Raw genomic sequence first — 26,095 nt, 5'->3', positions numbered from 1 at the left:
AAAAACCAAAGCTATGCTGTTGGGTACTAGGGAAGAAGGACAATAAAGCAAAGGTAGGGTTACAAAGTAATGGCGCTGTTTTCAACATTGTAGTGACTGACTTAGTAAAGGACATTAAAATGCCTGTTTAAATTGTGAGAGAAGTAGAGTGAAGAAGTCATTTGTGACCAGTAAACATTTGCTCTTATTTTTATTTATTTATTTTATGAAAGAGGGAGAATTTTTGCATCAGGGCCTCTAACCACTGTAAATGAACTCCAGACACATGTGCTACCATGTACATCTGGCTTATGTGGGTTTTGGGGAATTGAACCTGGGTCCTTAGGCTTTGTAGGCAAGTACCTTAACCACTAAGTCATCTCTCCAGCCCAATATTTGCTCTTATGTTAGAATAAGCATTTGTTAGTCATGGGAGAGGAAGTTAGGAAAACCTAGGAATGTGCTAGCAGGAAGATCGGGTTGGACCAGCAGTCCTTTTGTCCCATAGAGGACATTGCCAATGTCTGGAGACACTTTGGTTGTCACACTGAAGTACTGTCACATCTGCTTTGAAGAGGACAGTTACTGCTACACATCCTGCACTACACAGGGTAGGTCTCCAAAACAAAGTGTTAGCCAGTCCAGTCTCTACTGCTGCTGTTGAGTAACTTGAGTTTAGGGACATTGAAGAGAATAACCAGAAAGGGAGGTTGGTGTTGAAAGCAGTAATATATGAGGAATTGTAAAATAACCCACAGGCTTGCCTTCAACTCATGAGCCACTTCCTGCCTCCCAGCCCAAGAGTCTTTCTCTTTTATTGTGTGTGTAAGAGAACCTGGTTGCATAGTGTTAAGCTTGTAGTAGAAAACTGGCAAATGTGTGTGTGTGTGTATACACATATATACACACATACACATACATATATGTGTGTGTGTGTATACATATATACATACATACACACACACACACACACACACACACACACACACACACTTTTTTTTGAGGTAGGTCTCACTCTGGTCCAGGCTGACCTGGAATTCACTATGTAGTCTCAGAGTGTCCTTGAACTTACGGCGATCCTCCTACCTCTGCCTCCCAAGTGCTAGGATTAAAGGCATGCATCACCATGCCCAGCAAAAAAAAAAAAAAAATATATATATATATATTATATATATATAATTTTTTGTTTATTTTTATTTATTTATCTGGGAGTGACAGAAAGAGGCAGAGAGAGAGAGAGAGAGAGAGAGAGAGAGAGAGAGAGAGAGAGAATGGGCGCACCGGGGCCTCCAGCTACTGCAAAGGAACTCTAGATGTGTGCGCTTCTTGTGTATCTGGCTAACGTGGGTCCTGGGGAATCAAGCCTTGAACCGGCATTCTTAAGCTTCACAGGCAAGCACTTAACTGCTAAGTCATCTCTCCAGCCCCAAGTTTATATCTTTTAAAATTAATTCTGAGTAATTTATAAATGTTGCATTTTTTTCCCCTTTTTAAAAATACTAGATTTTTAAATAATCCGTCATATGCACACACAATTTTATTGGTAGTTAAGGAAAGAATATAACTCAAAAATTTAATGTTAACAATATTTTGATTTATTTTCTTCAAATGTTTTTCTGTGTGAATATGTACATGGCACACTTAGTTGCTATGTAAAATGGATATCACATTGTTGAATATATTTTATCCAACATTGTCTTCATTTCTTCATGTCTTACCTGTAATTAATAATGTATCTCTTAAAAGCCATCTCCTTACCTTTCTTCAAATACACACTATTTGCCATCATTTAAAAAAAAATTTTTTTAAGGGCTGGAAAGATGGCTTCGCAATTCAGGTGCTTACCTGTGAAACCTAAGGACCCAGGTTATATTCACCAGTACTAATGTAAGCCAGATACACAAGGTGGCACATGTGTCCAGAGTTTATTTGCAGTGGCTGGAGGCCCTGGTGTGCCCATTCTTTCTCTTTCTCTCAAGTAAATAAAATATTTTTAAATCAACATTTTTGGTTTTCTACTATAACTTTTAAATATTTCCCAGTGGCTTTCTGTTGGTAAGCATCAAAGCACAATTTGAAACCCCACTTTTATTTTGTGGTGCCTGACTGCCATTGTGTTCTAGAATTGACCTGCCAGACACCGTGTATTGGGAACAGAATTTTATATTGTTTGTTAAGAATAACTAGACTGAACCTCCTGTGCTGTTTTGCCACTTCCTACTCCCCCCGAATTTGTTTACTGCCTTGGACAAAGATCTAGAGATGGACAAAGTGAGCAGCATTAACTCTTCATGTAGAAAATTGTCCTACATTTATTATCTGACTTGTGAGATGTACAAAATACAAATAATAGATATACCAGTGGTTATGTAAGACCCCCAAAACGAGGACCCCACGCTCTGCCCGGATATGGCGACACCCCAAATCACTCACGAGAAGCGATCTTGATGCAAACTGCAAGAGGATTTTATTCCAAGCGCGCTGGGGCCCACAGTCGTACACCGCACAGGGGTAGAGGACTGCAGAGCCCCGAATGCAGGAATGGGACAGTTTTTATAGGGTTTCTAACAAAGCCTGTGCATTAGACCAATCATTTTTTTAATATCAGGAGCCTGCAGGGTGCGAGCCAGTCAGTTTGTGCCACCCCATAGTTTCTAAGCCAATTAGTTTAATTTGTTCAAGCCCCTCGTGGACCAATTATTCTCTTATGACCTTGGTGGTCAGCATTTGCGCAGGTCCTTGGGTGGGAGTAAGCAGAGTGTGGTATCAGTCTCGTATGACCTTGGTGGTCTGAGGCAGGCTGCTACAGCTTATGGTGTGAGCTACTAAGGCTTACAGTGTGGGCTATTAAGGCTTATGGTGCAGGCTATTTACAGAAACCAAATAAGTGGTTCACTTCATTATTTATTTCCCATCCTTGAGGGCTATCTCATGCCCTTTTTACCTAGTTTTATATTAGGAGCGGGCTCTGATATAATGAGAAGAGGGATTCTTTACTTGCTTCCAACAGAGAGTAAAGCCTGGAGTTTGAGGTATGCAGGGGCCCGCTTAAGCTCCCTTTGGAGCGTGATAGTATTTCTGGGCTTCTGAATTCTTGGGCCTTTCAGTTACCTATATGAATAAAAGAAGAAAACAGTATATGGCAACTCAAGTGTTTTCCAGAGTTGAAATTAGCACAGCAATAAAGAGCTATTGATATATATATCTAAATGTGCTTCCATTGCACAGCTTTTATATCATTTTTAGATACTAGATTTTGAAGTAATATTGAAACTTTTGTCAGATAGTTTTTACCAATGCTATACTATTTACATGTTAGCATACAGACTTTAAAAGCAATTTATAGAATCATTTTATTAAATCAACTGACTTTTTCTTGAACCAAGAATTCTCATTTTGTATTTCTTTCTCTACAGGGGTTTGGTTGCTCTTCAGACACTTAGGAAGTTGGTTGAACTTACTCAGAAACCGATTCATCAGCTCTTTGATTACATTTGTGGTGTAAGCACAGGTAATTGTTATGTAGAAGTGCTGTGTTCTGGCAGCACATTATAGAAAAGAACTTTATACACAGGCTTAACATGTTCATTCTCTGAAAAGATTTATATTAGTATCATGGTTTTCTTGTTTGTTTTGTTTTGGTTTTGGTTTGGGTTTTTTGAGGTAGGGTCTCCCTCTAGCCCAGGCTGACCTGGAATTCACTGTATAATCTCAGGGTGACCTCGGACTCATGGCAATCCTCCTACCTCTGCCTCCTCAATGCTAGGATTAAAAGCATGTGCCACCACACCTGGCTAGTTTCGTGTTTTGATGATAAATGTCATTTAGTTAGTTTAATACAGTTTTAAAATGTTTATTATAAGTACGTTCCCATCCAAAAGTAGTTTTTAATGTGCTTTTGCATTGTTTTCAACAAGCCACATTGACAAGAATTAGTAATTGCTGCTGCTTGGCATATTCATAATAAGGAAAGTGATAAAATGAAGGTACTCATGGTACTTCAACTAATAGAAAATGAAAGATGGCTTTGGTTTTGCTTTTTATCAGGTATATCTCTCAGTGAGTAACTTGCCTCTTGTATAGTTTTTATGCATTTGTTTGATGCCAGAATTTGAGGTGATAAAGTGTCTGGTTTTACCAAGCTACTTTTAAAAATTGTAGATGAAATAGATATGAAATTGTAGTTTTATGTTCCAAAATCACTACACACATAACCAGAGTGTTCATTGCATTATTAATGCTGAATATCCCTATACCCAAAGGGCATGTCAGTTGATGTTCATTTGCTGAGTCAGAATAATGGGAACCATTGCAGTCTGATTCAGAAACACTAAGGTGAGGAATCAGTGGACCCCAAGGTGCTGGCAGGTATAGGCTATATTGGAATAAAGGAAGAAAACCAGATTTTCTTACAGAGGTCTTTTATTATGTCAAGAATTTTTTTCTTTACAGATTTCTTTTAATACATTAAAAATACATTGTAACTATTAAAATAGGGAAATAATGCATGTATCCCAAATTTATTTGACTCTGGGAACCTTTTAAAGAGCAGTTTATCATGACTAATGTTTTTTAATTAAAGCCATATTTTAATTAAACCATTTTGTTAAATTTTGGAATGGTTTTAGAAATTCAGACATCTACACATATCTGCAGACTAACTTCTTGCTTTTGCTGTACTTGTTAGAAGTCTACTGTAGTAATAAGAATCTCCAATCAGCTAGACATTCATGAAGAAAATGATCAGTTTACATAATGTGTACATTTCTACACTTATTACAACATAGTTTTCCATTGCACATCCTTAGTATATAAGGACTTTATCATTTTATCTTTCTTTCTGGTTTTATGGGGGTGTTTCAAGGTAGGGTCTTAATGTAGTCCATGCTGACCTGACCTGGAGTTCGAGGGTGGCCTTGAACTCATAGCGATCCACCAACCTCTGCCTCCCAAGTGCTGGGATTAAAGGTGTGAGCTACCATGCTCAGCTCTCATTTTATCCTTCTTTTTCCATTTTGTAATGTATTGTATATGTATGTTGTTTAAACCTGTGATTTTTATGTACCTATTTTAAGGGTAATATCTTTACTAGTATAATAAATTTAGTGTTTGAACATCTGCCCATATTTATAGTAGTTCTTTTTAAAAATAAATAAATAGGACTGGAGAAATGGCTTAGCAGTTAAGGCGCTTGCCTGCAAAGCCTAAGGACCCATGTTTGACTCTCCAGATCCCACATAAGACAGATGGAGAAAGGTGAGGCAAGCACAAGGTTGCACATGCCCACTAGGTGGCACAAGCGTTTGGAGTTCAGTTGCAATGGTTGAGTCCTTGGCGCACCAATTCTCTCTCCCTTGCTTTCAAATAGAAAAAAAAATTAATTAAAATGAATTAACATGATTTTTAACCAACTGTTGTGATTATTAGAAATTTTCTAATAATCTTGAAGAAATTTTCTACAAGTAAAATGTATTTGTATAGTTTGTGGCATAGCAACATAAGTTGTCTGATCTTTTACTGGAATAATAGCAATTATGATAAAGAACGTAATAGTTTTAAACTACATTATGATAGGATTTCATATTGATTTCTTTGTATTTTATTGCCATCCCAGGTTAAGTGGTGATAATAAAGGTCATCCTTGCTCCTTCTCCCTTTTCTCTTTAGTTCAGTTAGGCCAGTTAGAGCCACTAGATGGCAGTGTGAGCCACAAATTACAGTTTGCACTTGAAATCCACTATTTTTAAAGGAGATCTAGAGTATCTAATTTCTTTAATTACATTGGTTTTAGGACCAACCTGATGGAGTAATTGCTTAATAAATTGGTGAGTTGGAAAACATACTATGTTATATCAAACTAAGTAATTGTTAATGTTAGGTTTGTATTTACCATGATCTCATATATTATTTCAGTATAAAACAATATATTTTTCATATATTTTAAAATCAGTATCATTACCATCTTGGAATGACATTTACTTAATCCTCTTGGGATCTGATAAAACCTTTTATGTGTTATTCCAGTACAGTGGACTTGGGAATTTTAGTTTATCCCCATTTCATAGTTTCATAGATGAAAAATTGGTCCCTGCTAAGTTTTTGTTCCACATGTCTCAGGTAGAAGGTGTCCAAGCCAGATGTGGACAGTGTGTAGCTGTAAGTATAGCAACACCACTACTAATAAACGGAGAATTCTCTCTTTCAGGTGCCATCTTAGCTTTCATGCTAGGATTTTTTCATATGTCATTGGATGAATGTGAGGAACTTTATCGAAAATTAGGATCAGATGTATTTTCACAAAATGTTATTGTTGGGACAGTCAAGATGAGTTGGAGCCATGCATTTTATGACAGTCAAATGTGGGAAAAGATCCTTAAGTAAGTTATGATTATCTTTACAAATATTATATAGGTATTTATGTATACTAAAATTTGTAAAAAACAGGAAATACAAAGAATATTACTAATTTGTTAATCCATATAGTCAAAGATAGCCATTACTCTTTTAATGAGTCACATTCCAATCATAAATTTTTGGGTTCATGAGTGTAAGGTTTGCACGTACAAGTTATAATTGCCTTTTTTTAGCCATTTGTATATAGATCATATTTACATACTACTGTTTTACTTGATAGCTTAAAGCTTTTTCTCAAGTCATAGTCTAAAGCAGCTGATGATTTTAAAATTTCTTCTCAAATACTACAAAACCAAAATTGTAAGTGTAAAATACAAGTTTAAAAATACCCCAATCCTATTGTTGAAAGCTACAGAACTTATATTTCCTTTTAGTGTACATTAGATATATTTTAGGTATATTTTGTATATCTAAAATTATTTTGTAGTTGTAAATTTGTATTCTTTGCTCCTTTTCCAACTTTATTGAAACCAATAACACTTTAAGAAGACTATCACATATTCCAGTATGTAACGGCACCATATTTTCCTGATGATCACTTGTATTTATGATATTTATGGACGAGCACATCTATTTTTAAATGTGTTTTTATGTGTTTATATGTGTGTATGCATAGTATATGGTGTGTGTACAGATGTGTGTTTCCTGTGCACACCTGTGTAGGTAGAAGAGGACATACATGTCCTCCTGTGTCACTGTTCTGCATTATTTCACTGTGACAGTATCTCTTACTGAACTTGGAGCCTGCTGGGTTTTGTTGTTTGGCTGACCAGGGAGTCCCAATGATCCTTCTCTCTCTACCCCGCTCAGAACTGGAGTGACAGCTCTTTACATGGGTTCTAGAGTAGAACTCAGGGGCTCATATTTGCATAGCAAGTGCTTTTTACCTGCTGAGCCATTTACCTAGCTCAGTTTTCATATTTTTCTAAATATTTTTGTGATTAAGAACAGTGCTATGACAGAAAACTTTTAAATTTCTGCCCACATTCAGAATGTAGCAGCCTTGTCAGTTTATAAGAAGCATAATCATTCACTAAAATGTTGATATTTTTTTAGCATTGGAAATAGAGAATATATAAAGAAAATGATGAAAGTAACAATGTCTTACTAAGAATAATAGTACTATTAGCATTTCTTTTTAGAATTTATTATAGCCAAGCATCTGTGGGTACTGGGGAATCAAACCCAGGCTGTCAGTTAAAGCAAGCAAGTGCCTCTACAGCCCTAATTCTTTTAAGTCATCTGAATTTATCTTGGTGTGTATTTCACAGGTTAAAAAGCTGCTTTTCTCAAATATTACTTCAAATACCCCAATAGCATTTTTAAAAATTTTTTTTGTTCATTTTTTATTTATTTGAGAACGACAGACAGAGAGAGAAAGGCAGACAGAGAGAGAGACAGAATGGGCGCGCCAGGGCCTCCAGCCACTGCAAATGAACTCCAGACGCGTGCGCCCCCTTGTGCATCTGGCTAACGTGGGTCCTGGGGAATGGAGCCTCGAACTGGGGTCCTTAGGCTTCACAGGCAAGCACTTAACCGCTAAGCCATCTCTCCAGCCCCCAATAGCATTTATTTTTTACTTTTTTCAGGAATTTGTTCACCACTTCTATTCAGGATTTGTTTCTTTTGTTGTTGTTGTTCAGAATCTATACATTTGTTTGAACTTTGTATGTTACTCTTTCTATGTGTGTCATATGTTTGTGCATTCACATTTTTGTTTTTGTTGTGTGCATGTGTGTACAGGTTCACATGCAAGAAAAACAGCCTACAGAGGAGATTCAGGATTGGGGCCCTAAAACAGAAACCTTTACAAAGTAGAAATGTTTGCTGCTTCTTTTAAAGAAACATTTTATTAAGGATTATGATGTAAGCTGGGGAGGTGGCTCAGTTGGTAAAGCACTTGCTATCAAGTAGGAAGAGATGAATTCAGACCCCCAGCACACAAATGTGGGGAGGCACGTGAAGAGTCAACTGTAATCTCAGTGTTCATCAAATGGGCACAGGATCCTGTGTCAATCTGGCTAATGGTAGGTTAGCCAGTTGTTGAGCTCTTAAGTTCAAATGAAAGGCCTTATCTCAATAAATAAGTAGAGAGTGATCCAAGTAGACACCTGATATCAACTTCTGGGCTCCTCATATGTGTGTGTACACTGCATACACACAGGCAAACAAAACACATTGTGGATCCAAGCTCAGGTCCTCACACTTGTACAGCAAGCACTTACCCAGTGATCCCTCTCCCCAGCTCCTATATGAGGCTTCTTAATGAAATAACTAATCATTTTCCCTTCTTTATCAGAATTTGGTTAACTGTTTTCATTTAATCTTCCAAGTGAACCTTTATTACATTGAAAATTTTCACTAGAAATGATGTGAGAAGTATCAGTTATATTGTGGAATGCTGACATATTTCCAATTGTAAAATCATTCTCTCCATTGTTGCAAATTAAAAATGTTATTTTCTAGTGTTTTATGTCTATTAAGAAAAAATAATTTGCACCAGTTTTCATGAAATCATAATACTGGCTTAAGATTATTTAACTGTGCTTTAAAAATTACTGTAAAACCAACTTATGAATTATGAAATTCCTTTTTATTTTGATATTATTGATAGTATCTTCATAATACTGAATAGTGTTTGACATATATTAATTGGATTATAAACTTCTCAGAGTAGGTGGTTAGGCTTGCTTGTTCGTTTCTTTCTTTCTTTCTTTTTTAGCACCTTGTAGCATTTTAGCAAAGCTATTGGCAAGAATTAAGTAGTGTATATTCTTTGATCCCTAAGACATTAAATCCTTTTTATAAAATTCATTTATTCTTTTTTGCTAAAGGGAAAGAATGGGATCTACACTAATGATTGAAACTGCAAGAAACCCTTCCTGTCCTAAGGTAAGTGGTATATCTCTTAACAGATCATTAAAGGGTTTGGTGAAAGCATTTATTCTGAGAACTCTTTTTATTAAGAAGAAACAGATTAGGAATATCATCTGATAGCTGTTATTACTTCCTCATTTATTGGGCCATTTTATTAACATACAAAATATGATCATTAGGTCTTTTTGTATGTGGTAAAAGTATAACAAGCTTGAAAACATGAAATTAGGAGTAAAAATAAAGAACAATTATTTTATGGTAATTACTTTATTAAAATCTAGTGATTTAAGAGAAATTGTAACATTTCCCCTCCTAGATTTTTATAAAGAAATGTGTCCACCTATAATAATATGATTATGTTAAATTATGTTAAATGGAATCCAAATTAAAAAAATATTATTACTTAAATAGGTCATTCTTCATTTACTCATTTTTAAATATATGTACTGAATTATTGCTTTTTAGTATATTTAATTAATTTATTTATTTGAGAAAGAGGAAGAGGGAGAGAGAGAATGGCATGCCAGGGCCTCCAGCCACTGCAAACTCCAGATGCATGTGCCCCCTTGTGCATCTGGCTTATGTGGGTCCTGGAGAGTCGAACCAGGATCCTGTGGCTTTGCAGGCAAGGGCCTTAACTACTAAGCCATCTCTCCAGCTCTCATTTACTCATTTTGTGGAACCTGATTATCTGAGATTCCTCTAAGTCAATTGTATCTAGTAACACCTGACCAGAAGAGCTTATGGAAAGAAAGGATTTATTTTAGTCTTACAGAATCCAGGGAAACTCCATCAATGGAAGAAGAAGCTGGCTCACTTCATAGATTCATGGCAGAGTGACACCACCAAATAGCTAGCAAACACAAATAGCCTGAGCTCAGACTGCTCTGAACACTCCTTATGGCTAGACTATAAGATCTGCCCCCAGCAACACCTCCTCCTGTAGAGCTTTGCCTGCTGGAGACTCAAGTTGCAAGCGTAATCAAAAATACTTCAGCTATGGGGGACATACATTCAAAGTGCCACAGATGGATACTTTAGATATGTTAGGAAGTGCATGAAGACAGGGAGTTTACACTTCTTGAGGACAGTGCAGTTGTTAAGTAATCACACAAATGGAAGGTTTTCTGAAAGAATTGCTGTGGAGCATACTGGCTCTTCTCTGAAAGCATATGCTTAAAGGGACATAAGATAGTGAGACATGAAGACTGATGAGCAGGAGCACTCCTAACAAAGGTCAAAGAGAATGACCTGTACAGAGGACCCAGAGAATTCTGAGAGTAGAATTGCAAACTGAAGACTAGAGCCAGAGATCCCAGAATAGCATGGGAGGGATGAGGCCAGAATAGTAGACAGATTCCACCATGCATTGACCTCAGAACACAGTAAAGAAAATCCCTGGTTCTTTGTGTTTGGACTCTAGGATATGCTCTACATCTCCTGTGTGTCCCTCTGTATCTCTAGGGCTTTGTGTGTGTGTTTTGTTGCTTCCAAATTGTGAAAGTTGTCAACTTTGAGTAAAAGAATAGTTAAGAGTATGGAACCTGAGTTGTACCAAAAAGTACTTTGTTTATACTAGCAGAGCAGTGACCCACTCGTTTGTACCCACACTTTAATCTGGTTTTATTTATATACTAAATACAGAAAGACCCTTTGGGTTTTAGTGAATTGGAGTCACAATTACTTATGTAAATTTAGGTTGTGACTTTTGTTTATTAAATAAAGCAAGCAGGGCTTGACATGGGAACGAAAATTTTGCTCATATCAGTACCTTTCTGCTTCAGTATGTTTGTATTGGAGATCACCAACAAGTATGACACATTTTACATAAACTCAACAGATATCTATAGAGTTTGAAACAGGGAATGACTGATGTTAAGGTTTTTAAACAAAATTATTTTTGAGTTACTGAGTTGAATAACTATGACCTGAAAGCCTTGAGAATTTGCACTGCTTTCAGAGAGCACAGAAACAGAGACTAACCAGTAAAAAAAAAAAGACCCTGTGAAAATGCTGTATTTATTTAAGTTTTTCTTAGTGTTGCATCAGTTGTTACTTGAAACTATAAATACCTGCATTCTTTATTTAAAATTTATTTTTATTTTTTTACTTGAGAGGGGGAGAGAGAGAAAATGGGCATGCCAGGGCCTCCAACCACTGCAAACGAATTCCAGACACATGCACTTGTGCATCTGGCTTATGTGGGCCCTGGGGAATTGAACCAGGGTCCTTTGGCTTTGTAGGCAAGTGCCTTAACCACTAAGCTATCCCTCCAGCCCAATCCTTACATTCTTGAGTGCCTTTTAAACTCAAATCATGCAATCAAATCCTCTTTTTCACTGTTCTTTTCTAATGTATTTGTCAGTGGTTGTATCTATTATTCCATAAAAGAAAATTACCTATCTTAGAAGATCTAGTTCTGGGCTGAAGAGATGGCTCAGCGGTTGAGGCATTTGCCTGTGAAGCCTAAGAACTCATGTTCGAATCTCCAGGTCCTGTGCAGCTGATGCACAATGACACAAACACACAATGTCGCACTTGTGCACAAGGGGCACATGGGTCTGGAGTTCATTCACAGTGGCTGAAGGCCCTGGTATGCCCATTCTCTCTCTCAAACAAAAAGTAAATAGTAAAAAAGATCAAGTTCCTTTGCTCAGTATTTTTTGTTACATATTGATCTTGTTGGAGTTCCATATTACACAACTAAATAAATTTCATTTAGCTGGGTATAGTGCCTCCACTTGTAATCTCAGCACTGGCAAGTTGGAGGCCAGTCAAGGCTAAAGACTGAGACCTTGTTTAAAAAAAGAATAAATAGATAAATGTTGTACTGTTATAAGTTCCAGATATTGCTGTTTATAGTCATGTTGTCTACTTTATAATTGTCCAGGTAGCTGCTGTGAGCACCATAGTAAACAGAGGAATTATACCAAAAGCCTTTGTATTCAGAAACTATGGTCATTTTCCTGGAACCAACTCTCATTATTTGGGCAGCTGTCAGTATAAAATGTGGCAGGCCATCCGAGCCTCATCTGCCGCTCCAGGCTACTTTGCAGAGTATGCACTAGGCAATGATCTTCATCAAGTAAGTTGAATGTATAGCTGTCTTTGATTTTTCACATGATTATAAGAGTCAGCATTTACTAGCTATCACCAAACTTCACCAGGATCAATAAAGGAAACTTCTTCATGTTTTCATATATGCCAAAAGATGCACAGTTCAAGATACTTTTATTGCTTGTTTTTCTGTAATAAGCCTTTTGGCTTCAGAATATAGTTAGGAAATTTCTGTTCTATATTACATACTGTAATTAATAACCACTTAAAATAATGTTGATTTAAAATGACATAATAGAATTATAGGATTAGTTTCATATACATGATATTCCTCATTTGTATGGCAGTTTTGGAGAATAGCTTGAAGGAGAGGATGTAGTAAGATAATAAAAACTTTTAAATATTTTATTTATTTACTTTTTTTTGAGAGAGAAAGAGACTGGGGGGTGGAGGAATGGGCAGACCAGGGCCTCTACCCACTGCACTCCAGATGCACGCACCACCTTGTGCATCTGGCTTATAGAGTACTGGGGGATCGAACCTTAGGCTTTGCAGGCAAGCTCTTTAAGCCATCCCTCCGGCCCTAAACTCCTTCCATAGCTGTGTGCTAGGCACTTATTTAATGCTTTCTGTGTGTTGTATCATTTATTGACTGCTACTTCTAAGATAAAGCTATTCCTTTTACAAATCATAAATTATAATCTTTAAAAAGGTTAAATAATTAGATTAGTACCAAAGCTGTTAAGTGACAGGATATTTGTTAATGCACTGTTTCAAATTTATTGTTAAATTACCTGTGACTTTAAGTATTCTTTGTCATTGTTTTTCTGTATGCAGTCTACATATCTTGAAATTTTTCTGTCAACTTTTTCCTACTAGTTATGGGAATTTCATAACTTATACTAAATGGTAAAAATAAATCAAATAAAGATTTGAGCCAACACTTCCAAAATAATGTAATTTTATTTATATGTTTAATTTTCATATAATGTCTCACTTAAAGTCACACCTGAAGGAATCTTAATCCTAACATTCTCTCTAGTCACCATAGTGTGTTTATTTGATATTCCCTCTTTCTTTTTTTCTCTCTCTCTCTCTCACACACAAATGTATTTGTATATGTGTGTGTGTGCCATGGCACACATGTGGAGGTCAGAGGACCATTGAGAGGTGTCTGGGCTTCACCTTTTTGGGGATAGATTCTCTTGCTGCTGCCAGTGAACTGCCAGACTGCGAACATAGGTCACACTAGCTGACCTTTGAGCTTCTGATTCTCCTGGCTCCACCTCCCATTGCCGTAGATGCAGTTACGCCACAGATGCATGTGCCACTTTGAGTCTGGCTATATGTGGGTGCTGGGGAATTGAACCTAAGCCAGTAGGCTTTGAAAACAAGAGCCTTTAATCTCAGTAATCTACCTAGCGTAGATATTCAGATATATTTTGAGAAAAGAAATATAATATCATTGACAAGAATTTTCAGCCAACCTTGAAAGCTCATATATAGATTGCATATACTGTGTGTTGCTATGTAAACATTATACTTTACCTGTGCTAGTGTTACATCAACAGATATGTTCATCAATTTTGTTTCCTTTTATATTTTGATACTATGTTGCCATGTCATAAATATAAAAATAGCTTATTGTTTTTAAAACATAAAGCGGGGTGTGGTGGCACACCTCTTTAATCCCAACAGTTGGGAGGCAGAGGTAGGAGGATTGCTAGATTTTCAGGCCAGCCTTGGGCTACAGAATGAGATCCAGGTCAACCTGGGCTACAAGTGAGACCCTACCTTGAAAAAAACAAAACTATATATATAATAGTTAAGTTTATTAGTGATAACTTTTATTATGATTATCATGCTATATAATTTAATTGAAAGTCTTTTGGGGGGTATTTTGAGGTAGAGTCTCATTCAAGCCCAGGATAACCAGGAAATCGCTATGTAATCTCAGGCTAGCCTCACTGCTGGTATTAAAGGTGTGTACCACCATGCCCAGCCTCATTGAAAGTCTTCAATAACAAAGCTATATTTTGGTACCATGTATACTTCCAAACTTGGAAGTTATTTCACTTTCTCCTCTGTTATTTATTTATTTATAATGATCCAGGTTTGTAACCAGAGCTAGCTTGGAATTTGCTACATAGTCTAGGCTGGCCTTAGTTTACAGTCTTTCTATCCCACATCTTTATTTTCATCAAAGAGGAAGAAGCAGTTCTCCTTTTTTACAAATACGTGTATTTAAAAGCTAATAAAGCACTACAGTGGTTCCATATCCACTTCACATGCACCATTGATATCTCTCTTTATGCTTTGCAATTTTTGTATTGATGACCATAACCTCGCAGCTTATTTATTTTTTAAAAATATTTTATTTTTATTTATTTATTTGACAGAGAAAGAGAGAGAGACAGAGAGAATATAGGCATGCCAGGGCCTCCAGCTACTGCATGTGAACTCCAGACATGTGTGCCCCCTTGTGTATCTGGCCAACATGGGTCCTGGGGAATCGAACCTGGGTCCTTTGGCTTTGCAAGCAAATGCTTTAACTGCTAAGCCATCCCTTTAGCCCTCTCTTAGTTTATTTTGAGCTACAGATTAAAACATTGTCTTACAGAAATTTTATATAAGGCATATAGCTACATGACTAAGATTATACTTTCACGTCCATCAATGTTCCTCCAGAGAAAAGTGAGACATAGAACTTCATAAGAATATTCAAATGGGATCCAGAGTCTGAGAACCTATTTAAGTAAATAATTTCTTTATTAGATATATTTCTTTTTCCAAGACTTGAGGAAGAAACTGGATATTTTTCCCCTCAAATGACAATTGAAAAGATTGGTAGGAATATTCTATTCAGGGGCTGGAGATGGCTCAGTGTTTAAGAGCACTTCCTGTGCAAACATGAGAGCTTGAGGAGGTCTGGGAGATAGCTTAAGTTTGATCTTTAGGACCTACGTAAACTGATGGGTGTGATCATGCACATCTGTATCCCCAGTCGTGTAGGGGAGCAAAGACTGGAGGATTTCCTGAGCTCATGATAAAACAGCAAGCCCAGGATCAGTAAGTGACTCCAGCTCACGTTAAGAGCAAAAGAGCAGATTAAGACGCTCTCTTGTGTCCACCACAGGCAAGTGCACAGAGTACCACATGGACACATACACTTCACTTATTTACATTTTACATGTTTATATTCAGTGCTTGGAATGCAGAAACCTAAAATGATGAAATTTTACATAAATCTTGCAGGTAAAGAGAGTTTTAGCAGGGGCTCGGGAAATTACTAAGTGGTTAAAAGGGACTTGCTTGCAAGGTTCAGTTCCTCAGCCACTCACATAAAGTTGGATGGGCATTTGTTTGCAGGGGCAAAGACTATGGTGTACACACAAACACAAACACACACATATAATAAACAAAATTTTTAAAAGAATTGCTATTTAAAAAAAAGTGTTGGTCTGGAAAGATTGCCTAGTGGTTAAGGTGCTTGCCTGAGAAGCCAAAGGACCCAGGTTCAATTACCCAGGACCGATGTAAACCAGATGCACAAAGTGGTACATGTGTCTGGAGTTCGTTTGCAGCAGCTGGAGGTCCTGGTGTGCCCATTCTCTCTCTCTAGCAAATAAGATTAAATAAACATTTTTTTTTAAAAAGTGTCTTTGCAGAAAGAATCTGCCTGGTACTTATCAAATTATGCCTGTATCAGGTCACAGCTAGCAGTTTCATCATAACTAGACAAATATGTGAGTGCTTGCTCAATTCTAGGTACTGTTTTAGCTGGGAAGAACATAAAGGTTTTAGTAATAGCTAGCATACCAATGTGCTTCACGTATCCTGCAATTACACAGTAAATGGCAGTTGAACAACACAGATGTGAATGTAAATAATTACAGAATCAGGTGATAAATTCACGAATAGAATATTCACATGGTTATCACAATGTTAGCTGTTCTCTGTAATGAATGTTAAATTGTTTAAAATACAACTCTTGGGCTGGAGAGATGGCTTAGCAGTTAAGTGCTTGCCTGTGAAGCCTAAGGACCCTGGTTCAAGGCTCAATTCCCAAGGACCTACTTTAGCCAGATGCACAAGGGGGTGTGTGTGTCTGGAGTTCTTTTGCAGTGGCTGGAGGCCCTGGCACGCCCATCCTCCCTCCCTCCCTCCCTCCCTCCCTCCCTCCCTCTCTCTCTCTCTCTGTCTCTCTATCTGCCTCTTTCCCTCTCTGTCTATTGCTCTCAAATAAATAAATAAAATTAAAACAACAGTAAAATACAACTGTTGTTTAATTTTGTTCTTGAGAGTTCTGTTTTTAACTTGTGTTTTGAAGGATGGAGGTTTACTTCTGAATAACCCTTCAGCATTGGCGATGCATGAGTGCAAATGTCTCTGGCCAGATGTCCCGTTAGAGTGCATAGTATCCCTGGGTACTGGACGTTATGAAAGTGATGTGAGAAACACAGCAAAATACACAAGCTTGAAAACAAAACTTTCTAATGTTATCAGCAGTGCTACAGATACAGAAGGTGAGTGTGTTTTGGTGCTACCTTAAGACATCATCTTATAGCATTTAGTTGTTGGTAAAACACAGTCTTGACCATGAAAAAGTATGTGGTATCTATTTTGCGGGCTCAAGAAGTAATTGGAGCAAGTATTTTGTTGTTTGCTTTTTTCATGCCCTTTTATTTTTTATTTTTATATTTAAAAAAGATTTTATTTATTTGATTGAGAGAAGGAGAGAGTGAGTAAAAGAGGCAGACAGAAAGAGAACGGGTTCGCCAGAGCCTCTAGCTACTGCAAGGAATAAACTCCAGGTACATGTGCCACCTTGTGCATCTGGCTTTACATGGGTACTGGGGAATTGAACTTGGGTCCTTAGGTTTTGCAAGCAAGTGCCTTAACTGCTGAGCCATCTCTCCAGCCCTTTTGTTTGCATTTTAATACATTTTTATCCATTGTTCATTAGAAACAAAACAATTTCCAGTCCTTCAGGTGAGCACATAGACCTGAACACCAAAGAAAACGGGGCTGAAGAGAAGGCCCAGTACTTGCAATACTTGCCTCCAAAGCAAATGGAGTGCATCCTAATTCCTAGTACCACAGAGGTTTTCTTTAATGTTCCCTCTTTATTTTGTTTGTTTGTTTGGTTTTTGGTTTTTTTTCGAGGTAGGGTCTCACTCTGGCCCAGACTGACCTGGTATTCACTATGGAGTCTCAGGGTGGCCTTGAACTCACGGTGATCCTCCTACCTCTGCCTCCCGAGTGCTGGGATTAAAGGCGTGCGCCACCACGCCCGGTTTTCCCTCTTTATTTTAAGAATATAATATACTAGAACTTTGCTGGGTGTGGTGGTGTACGCCTTTAATCCCAGCGTGAGTTCAAGGCCACCCTAAGACTACATAGTGAATTCCAGGTCAGTCTGAGCTAGAGTGAGACCCTACTTTGGGGAAAAAGAAATATATATATATCTCAGAACTTTACTTCTTGTAGCTTCCCAGTATTAACTGTCTAGCTGAGACTGTCCTTCACCCCAGGAGTCACATACCTCACCTTCCTTTTTGTAACAACACTCAGCTTTTCTGGGCAAATGGTGATCAGCAGTGTCGGCCAGCTGTAGCCCATGTATGTATGCATGATTGTCAGGACTGTGAGTGAGACGAGGCGTCACTGCGGGACCTTGAGTGACAGGACTACAGTGTCTTGTAGACTAAATGACTACTCTGGTTATGAGCTCATGAGAAAAGCCTGGTAAAAGGCAAAGCACTTCTCCAGAGATCTGACCTTGAAGTGTCCTCTGCAAGTTGAGGGCTGAGAGCGCTGGAGGACTGGGCAGGTGGCTCTCCTCTCCTCTCCCTCACTTAAAATTTTTTTTTCCCTCTCTCTTTTTTTAAAAAAAATTTTATTAACATTTTCCATGATTATAAAAAAATATCCCATGGTAATTCCCTCCCTCCCCACCCCCACACTTTCCCCTTTGAAATTAAATTCTCCATCACCTCCCCATTACAATCATTGTACTTACATATATACAATATCAACCTATTAAGTATCCTCCTCCCTTCCTTTCTCTTCCTGTTATGTCTCCTTTTTAACTTACTGGCCTCTGCTACCAAGTATTTTCCTTCTCACACAGAAGCCCAATCATCTGTAGCTAGGATCCACATATGAGAGAGAACATGTGGCGCTTGGCTTTCTGGGCCTGGGTTACCTCACTTAGTATAATCCTTTCCAGGTCCATCCATTTTTCTGCAAATTTCATAACTTCATTTTTCTTTACCGCTGAGTAGAACTCCATTGTATAAATGTGCCACATCTTCATTATCCACTCATCAGTTGAGGGACATCTAGGCTGGTTCCATTTCCCAGCTATTATAAATTGAGCAGCAATAAACATTTCCATGCCCTTTTAAAATGACCCCAAAGAGGTTACTCCCTGCCTTGAAGCTGTTGCCACTTTTGCCTGCCGATGGCTGGAAAAGTATCTAAAGCAATCATGGCACCAGAGCCTACATGAAGACACCAGTTAAGAAAGGGAAAATTGGGGTTGGAAAGATTACTCGATGGTCAAGGCACTTTCCTGCAAAGCCTAAAAGACCCAAGTTTGATTTCCCAGTACCCACATAGAGCCAGATGCAGACATTGGTTGCACACATCTGGAGTTTGCAGTGGCTAGAGGTCCTAGCACACCCTTTCTCTTTGTCTCTCTCCTCTTTCTCTCTGATTGCAAATAAATAAATGGATAAATAAAGAGTTTTCTTAAAAAAAGAAAGGGGAAATTAACAGAAGGCATCAAGTTGGTTCAAATGTCTGCATAGTAACAGTACAGGGTCAGAGAATTTGATGATTACTAATATGGAAGTGAGCTGGCATTAGAGTACATTCTTTTTTTTTTAATTTTTTTGTTTTATGTTTATTTGAAAGTGACAGACAGAGAAAGAGGCAGAGAGAAAGAGAGAGAGAATGGGCACGCCAGGGCTTCCAGCCACTGCAAACAGAACTCCAGACGCATGCGCCCACTTGTGCATCTGGCTAACGTGGGTCCTGGGGAATCAAGCCTCGAACCGTGGTCCTTCGGCTTCACAGGCAAGTGCTTAACCACTAAGCCATCTCTCCAGCCCTAGAGTACATTCTTGTTTCTACTCTTGCTGTCCCTATAGTATGTTCTCATATTTCACCCTTCTCAGAATCCTTTTGGAAAAAATAGAACTTCATTTATGGGCAGTGTGGTTGTCTTTGTTGATAATCATAGAAACCTAGGAAAATGCTATTTAAACTAAAAAGTGAGTTTAGCAGAGTTGAAGAATATAAGATTAATAATCAAAATAAGTTTTATTTCTGCATACTTACAGTGAACAATTGGAAATTGAAATCAAATAGGTATATAGATCAATAGATAGCATTTATAATAACATCAAAAATATTAAATATGTAGGGAACTGTGTAGCAATGAATGAATGGTGGAAGGAAGGTGACTAATGAGGGTAATGGGAGAACCTTATTATCAAATTACAGTCTGTTCATGCATAAAACATCTAAAAATGAGGGCTGGAGAGATGGCTTAGTGGTTAAGTGCTTGCCTGTGAAGCCTAAGGACCCCGGTTCGAGGCTTGATTCCCCAGGACCCACATTAGCCAAGATGCACAGGGGAGTGCACATGCCTGGAGTTTCTTTGCAGTGGCTAGAGGCCCTGGCATTCTCTGTCTATCTGTCTCTTTCTCTTTCTGTCTGTTGCTCTCAAATAAATAAAATTTAAAAAAAAAATCTAAAGATGATATGAATGGTAGAAACTGTAAAACACTACTAAGAGAAATTAAAAGTCTAAATAAATTATATAGGCCATAAAAATGAATTATAAATATTAATATTGTTAAGGTGTCTCATCACAAGTTAATATATTGACTCAGTGTTGCTCTTATCAGAATCCAAACAGACTTTTAAGGTTATAAAATGTATATGGTTCCTAAATTACTTGAGCTAGCCAACATAAACTGGCAAAAGAAAGAAGTTGAAGAGCTTATTTTCTGTATTAAAACTCTAATAAGTAGGAAACTGGTGTTTAGATGGAGATAGACCTATAAGTCAATGGAATATAACCATCAGGAAATTGATCCATACCTGTAAACTCAAAAGCTTTTCAGAAGAGATGCTGAGGTACTAACTCAATGAAAAATGACAGTCTTTCACAGTAAACCATTCTGGAATAGTTTGGTAACACACCTAGTATGTAAAAATACCTTCAGGCTGGAGAGATGGCTTAGTGCTTAAGACACGTGCCTGTGAAGCCTAAGGACCCGGGTTTATTTCTCCAGGTCCCACATAAGCCAGATGTACATGGTGGCACATGCATGTGGAGCTTGTTTGCAGTGACTAGAGGCCCTGGAGTGCCTATTCTCACTCTCTGTCTCCCTCTCTCAAATAAATAAATCTTTTAAAAAAAAAAGAAAAAGAAAAAGAAAAATACCTTGAAGAGTTAAAACTGTACAATTTTGTATAAATACTAGATGACCTTGGGTAGGCAAAAAAATTTTGAATAGGATGCTAAACACATGAACCAAGAAAGAAGTTAACAGAGAAATTAAATTTCAAGTCAAAAATTTTGCTTTTCAGGATATTCTTAATAAAATGAAATATCAAGTCATAAACTGAAAGAAAAAGGAAGAGAAGGAGTACAGATGACTAATAAGTACATGAGATGCTTCCCAGTGTCCTCAGTCACTAGCTGAAAATTCAAACCACAGGGAGTACTCCACACCCTCTAGCATGTCACTATTTTGAGTAGTACATGGAATTTCATCCCTAGAGTTTTATCCAAGAGAAGTGGAATAATATGTCCACACATAACCTTAGTTGAAAGGCTGGAGAGATGGTTGAGTGGAGAAAGTACTTGACTCCTAGCTAGGGTGGGGACTAGAGTTCAGAACTCTGGCACCTTGTAAATGCCAGATGAACCTGCTGGTCTGCCTGTAATCCCAGTTCTCAGGAGGTGACAGGATCCTTGAGGCAAGATGACTAGCTAGACATGGCGAATAGGTGAGCTCTGGGTTTAAAACCAGGTAAGAGACTGCCTCAGGAATAAATTGGAGAACTATTGAGGAAGACTTCTGTCATTAACCTCTGGCCACCCTGTGCATACATGTGTGTGTGTGCATATGTACACACACACACACACACACACACACACACACAATTTAAATAGGTAAAGAGCAGCTAAAAAAATAAGTTGTACATGTTTATATTTGGGTTATTCCTAATAGATCAAAATGAAGAAAAAATAAGAACTGAAGGGAACAAATTGTATTAAGGCCATACAACAAAATGCTACTCAGCAGTAACTCATACTCATGATATGCTATAGTGTGAATGAATCTCAAGAGCATATGTTGGGCTAAAGAGAAGGCTTAGCGGTTAAGGCCTTTGCCTGCAAAGCTGAAGGACCCAGGTTTGATTCCCCAGGACCCACATAAGCTAGATGCAGAAGGTAGTGCATGCATCTTGGAGTTCATTTACAGTGTCTTTTTCATATCTGTCTTGCTCTCTCTCGTATGCCTCTTTCCCTTTCTCACTCAGATAACTAAAAACATTTTTAAAATATTTTTTAAAATAAGTAATAAGTAAGAAGAACTTTAGACTTGTGATTCTATTTGTCTGACATTCTTGAAGACAGAGTCCAAGGGGAATCCCCTGTAAAGAGATGCAACAACCTTTGGAGTGATGGCACTGTCCATGATTTGTTGTGGTAATTACACAAGTACACATTTACAAAATTTGTCAAGCTATACAATTAAAAATGGTGATTTTACTTATGTAAATTCTACCTCAGTAAAGATGATTCTCAATAAGTGAAACAAAAGGAAAGTTGAAAAGCATTTCAGTAGAGAGGAGACACTTGTCAAGGCTTTCTTAAGTTAGCTGATTATACAAAGTATTTGGAAAGTGAATTTCAGCTTGTAGTCTTGTATTTTCTGGTGCATGTGTGGATGTATGCATGTTCTTAGATGTGTGGGCACGTGTGTGTGCAGGCATGCATGTATGAGTGTACACATGCGTGAGACTAGAGGACAACCTTGGGTACACTGTCCACATCTTTTTGAGACAGGGTCTCTCTGTGGCCTGGAGCTCTCCAGTTAGGCTAGACTGGGTGGCAGTGATCCTGCTGTTCCTGCCTCCCCACTGCTAGGATTGCAGGGGAGCACCACCACCAGCGTCTTACATGCGTACTGGAGATCAGACTCAGGCAGGCACCTTGCCTACAGAGCTGTCTCCCCAACCCCTACTGTTAGTTTGAGTGGTAAAATAAAAGAGACTCTGTCATGTGTCTAAAATGAAAATGTTTTTTAAATAAAGAAACATTAATGAGTCATTGCAGAATAACTCATTCTAAGCCCCCCTTTTTACCCATCTCATCCCTTCTTTTGTCTTAACAGAAGTCCACGTAATACTTGATGGTCTGTTACCTCCTGACACATATTTTAGATTCAATCCTGTCATGTGTGAAAATATACCTCTAGACGAAAGTCGAAATGAAAAGCTTGATCAACTGCAACTGGAAGGTTTGAAATACATAGAAAGAAATGAATATAAGATTAATAAAGTTGCAAAAATATTATGTCAAGAAAAAACAACTCTGCAGAAGATAAATGATTGGATAAAGTTAAAATCTGACATGTATGAAGGCCTTCCATTCTTTTCAAAGTTGTGACGAGTATGTGCACATGCTTTCATAAATGAAGCCCTGTTCAGAAAAATCCACTGAATTGAGTAAGGAGTTGGGAGATTCAGCATGGAATACTTAGGAATTCTGGAGAATCCTGAAAAGATGGTGCTTTGATCAGCCTGCACAATACAGAAGTTATGTTTGGTTACCAGAATTAAACATGAAAATTGGATTTTTAAGATGTTAATAGCTAAACTTTAGACATTTTATTATTGTACTGTTTGGTTTTAGTAGATATTGGTGTTAAATTGTTTGGTGTTTAAAAGTTTATTAATATATGTGCCAAACAAGAAACTGAAAATATACTATGTTCTTTTGCTTTTGTCATCATAATCATGTTGTATTTATACAATCACTGATTTTCTTTCATGTGAAAAAGTGAATTTCTTTTTGCATTCACACTACTTAACATTTTCAGTAGCTGCATTCTGTAACCCATATGCTACCTTTCACTGTAATTCATATAAATAACTGTATAAAAATAACATTCTCTCTTAAAGTACTTTTACATTTGAAACAGGAAAGAACCAAATACATTTTCTATTCAAAATTTGCTTCTTTTAAACATTGCTTGATTAAAAGAGTGGTGAATTTTAATTTTCAATGTGCAGACCTTTCACCCTTTAAATTTCAAGATAATGCTATGTGTTAACTTTTGTAGATATGGCAGTATCCTTATCATTTGCTGTTACAAAATCAATTGAACTTACTGAAGACTATTCATGTCATTAACAAAAATAAACTATTGAAATACTTTGTTGTTAAAAGGCTAATGTCATTTTAAAATTTTGTATTGTACATAATGTGGCCCCACCCATTTCTTGTAGTATTTGAATCCATCTATCTGGAGTAACATTTAAGGAAAGAAATAAATGGCTTTTTAAAAATTAACTCATTTAACAATCTGGATTTCGTAAAAGTTAAAATAGATAAAATGAACTTGAGACATTGTTTATTAAACATATTCATCTGTGTTGTGTTAGTTCTGCATTGCAATGAAAATCCTTATACCTTGTGGAGATTTCTCAAGGTCAGTGAAACAGGTAAAATATTCTTCATTTTAAACATATAACTGATGCCCAGATGTCATGTTGCTGCTCTGCATTCTTGAGTCATCAAGGCAGAGATGTGTTTCAGAGAGCTCTGGAGGGAGGACTGTCTGCCACTCAGTCCCTCTATTTATGATCTTGAGGAAAGAAGACTATCCGTCTGAGATGAGCTGTTTCATTTGTAAAATGAGGAGAGCTAGGTGTAAAAATTTTAACCTTTTCCTTTTTAGGCATAAGGTGAGTAAATAGGCCCCCAGTATTTCTGAGTATGTGTAAAATAATCCTTTCATACCACAAGTCTATGCAAATTTTTATGCACTTAGAATAACTTATAAATGTAAGAAAAATATAAATAATTGGAAGTCTGAATATTTGGGGGAATTATAATTAGCATATTTCAAGCACAATAAACTAATATTTGTGCACCTGAGTTGACATACTTGTACCTTATCCTGAAGCTACTCTTTCCCTAACCTGCTGTGTAACAGGTTCCCTAGGTCTTGTTTGTGCTTGATCAGCTGTCATTCTCTCAAATAGTGCAGTGCACATTGTGTTCTTGTCACAGCTTTTGTCTACAGCCACACAGCGTGGTCACAGTGTCAGCTCTCAGCCCAATCAAAGGTAAATCCCTTTGTGTAGTACACCAGTTTTCACTTGTTTTGTCCCCTTTTGTGCTTGATGATAATTATCCAGAGATAACTCTTACCTACAATAAAGTCTACATTTGTCCAAGAGTAACCTTAACAGTAGATTCTGCAATCTACAAAAGAAAGATGCAGACGTAGAAATGAGTTTTCAGTGCTGTGCAGATTACATGTCTGCCTTTGTCAAAGAAACAAGGAAGAATAATGTGTTTTATGAAATGTAAATTCTCCAATTATATTAAAAAGTAGAATTAAATTATTTCGATGCTTAGATCTTTCTTGTCTCAAATCTAATGTCTTTAATAAATGATGTGCTGGTGTTAATTCAGTACTATTCTTGATGCAGATATTATTCATATTATTCATTTATTTATTATTTATCAGAGAATGAGAATGGGCACACCAGGTCCTCTAGCCACCACAAATGAACTCCAGGCACATGAGCCACCATGTGCATCTGGTTCACATGGGTTCTGGTAAGTCAAACCTGTGCTCTTAGGCTTAGAAGCAAGTGCCTCAACCACTAAACCATCTCTCCAGCCAAAGCCCAAGGTCCGAGATATTCTTTTTTTTATTATTATTATTATTATTATTATTATTATTAGTTTTTCAAGATAGGGTTTCACTCTAGCCCAAGCTGACCTCGAATTCACTATGTAGTCTGAGGCTGGCCTCAAATTCATGGCGATCCTCCTTACCTCTACCTCCTGAGTGCTGGAATTAAGGGCGTGTACCACCATGCCTGGCACTTTTTTTTTTTTTTTTTTGGAGGTAGGGTCTCACTGTAGCTCAGGCTGACCTGGAATTCACTATGTAGTGTCAGGGTGGTCTCGAACTCACAGCAGTCCTCCTTACCTCCACCTCCCAAGTGCTGGAATAAAAGGTGAGTGGCACTATATTTTAATAAAGAATAATGTCTGTAGCCAGTCATGGTGGCACATTCCTTTAATCCCAGCACTTGGGATGCAGAAGTAGGAGGATTGCCATGAGTTCTAGGCTACCCTGAGACTACACAGTGAATTCCAGGTCAGCCTGAGCCAGAGTGAAATCCTACCTTGGGGAAGAAAAAAAAAAAAAAGCACCTCAGAGTTGCCTCCACGGGCCCAAGGCCTAGATGGGAGTTACCTAAGAGGGTAGAGAGTACCCTGGGTGGGTTGTACTTGCACTGTACCCTTCGTATCCAATGTCTCAGGACTCTTAGAAGAAAGGAAGTCACAAAAAGCCTTCACACAGGCTGCAGGGATTGAGAGGAGTGTTCAGTTTAGGTGATAGGAGGGAGGAGCTTCATGGGAACTTTTCCCACCCAGTAGGTGGCAGCAGCTACTTGTAATAGAGCACTTGTAACAGAGCTAATTTGCTTA

General features: G+C 37.6%; 1 protein-coding gene across 2 annotated transcripts in view; it reads left to right on the top strand.

The window, feature by feature from the left end:
• The window catches only part of Pnpla8 (patatin like phospholipase domain containing 8), a 39,015-nt gene extending 13,934 nt beyond the window's left edge, over positions 1–25,081 (top strand). For both annotated transcript variants that reach the window (XM_045136019.1, XM_045136020.1), the window contains exons 5-10: positions 3,396–3,490; positions 6,185–6,356; positions 9,228–9,285; positions 12,161–12,355; positions 16,658–16,853; positions 22,752–25,081. In XM_045136019.1, the coding sequence (XP_044991954.1) occupies positions 3,396–3,490; positions 6,185–6,356; positions 9,228–9,285; positions 12,161–12,355; positions 16,658–16,853; positions 22,752–23,026 (991 nt within the window). In that variant the 3' untranslated portion in view covers positions 23,027–25,081. The remainder of the gene's footprint in view (positions 1–3,395; positions 3,491–6,184; positions 6,357–9,227; positions 9,286–12,160; positions 12,356–16,657; positions 16,854–22,751) is intronic.
• Positions 25,082–26,095: the final 1,014 nt, after the last annotated feature.

The sequence above is a fragment of the Jaculus jaculus genome, chromosome 16 (genome assembly GCF_020740685.1).
Source record: "Jaculus jaculus isolate mJacJac1 chromosome 16, mJacJac1.mat.Y.cur, whole genome shotgun sequence".
Taxonomy (NCBI): Eukaryota; Metazoa; Chordata; class Mammalia; order Rodentia; family Dipodidae; genus Jaculus; species Jaculus jaculus.
Note: the sequence above shows the minus strand (reverse complement) of the source record. Positions and strands in the feature narration are given on the sequence as shown.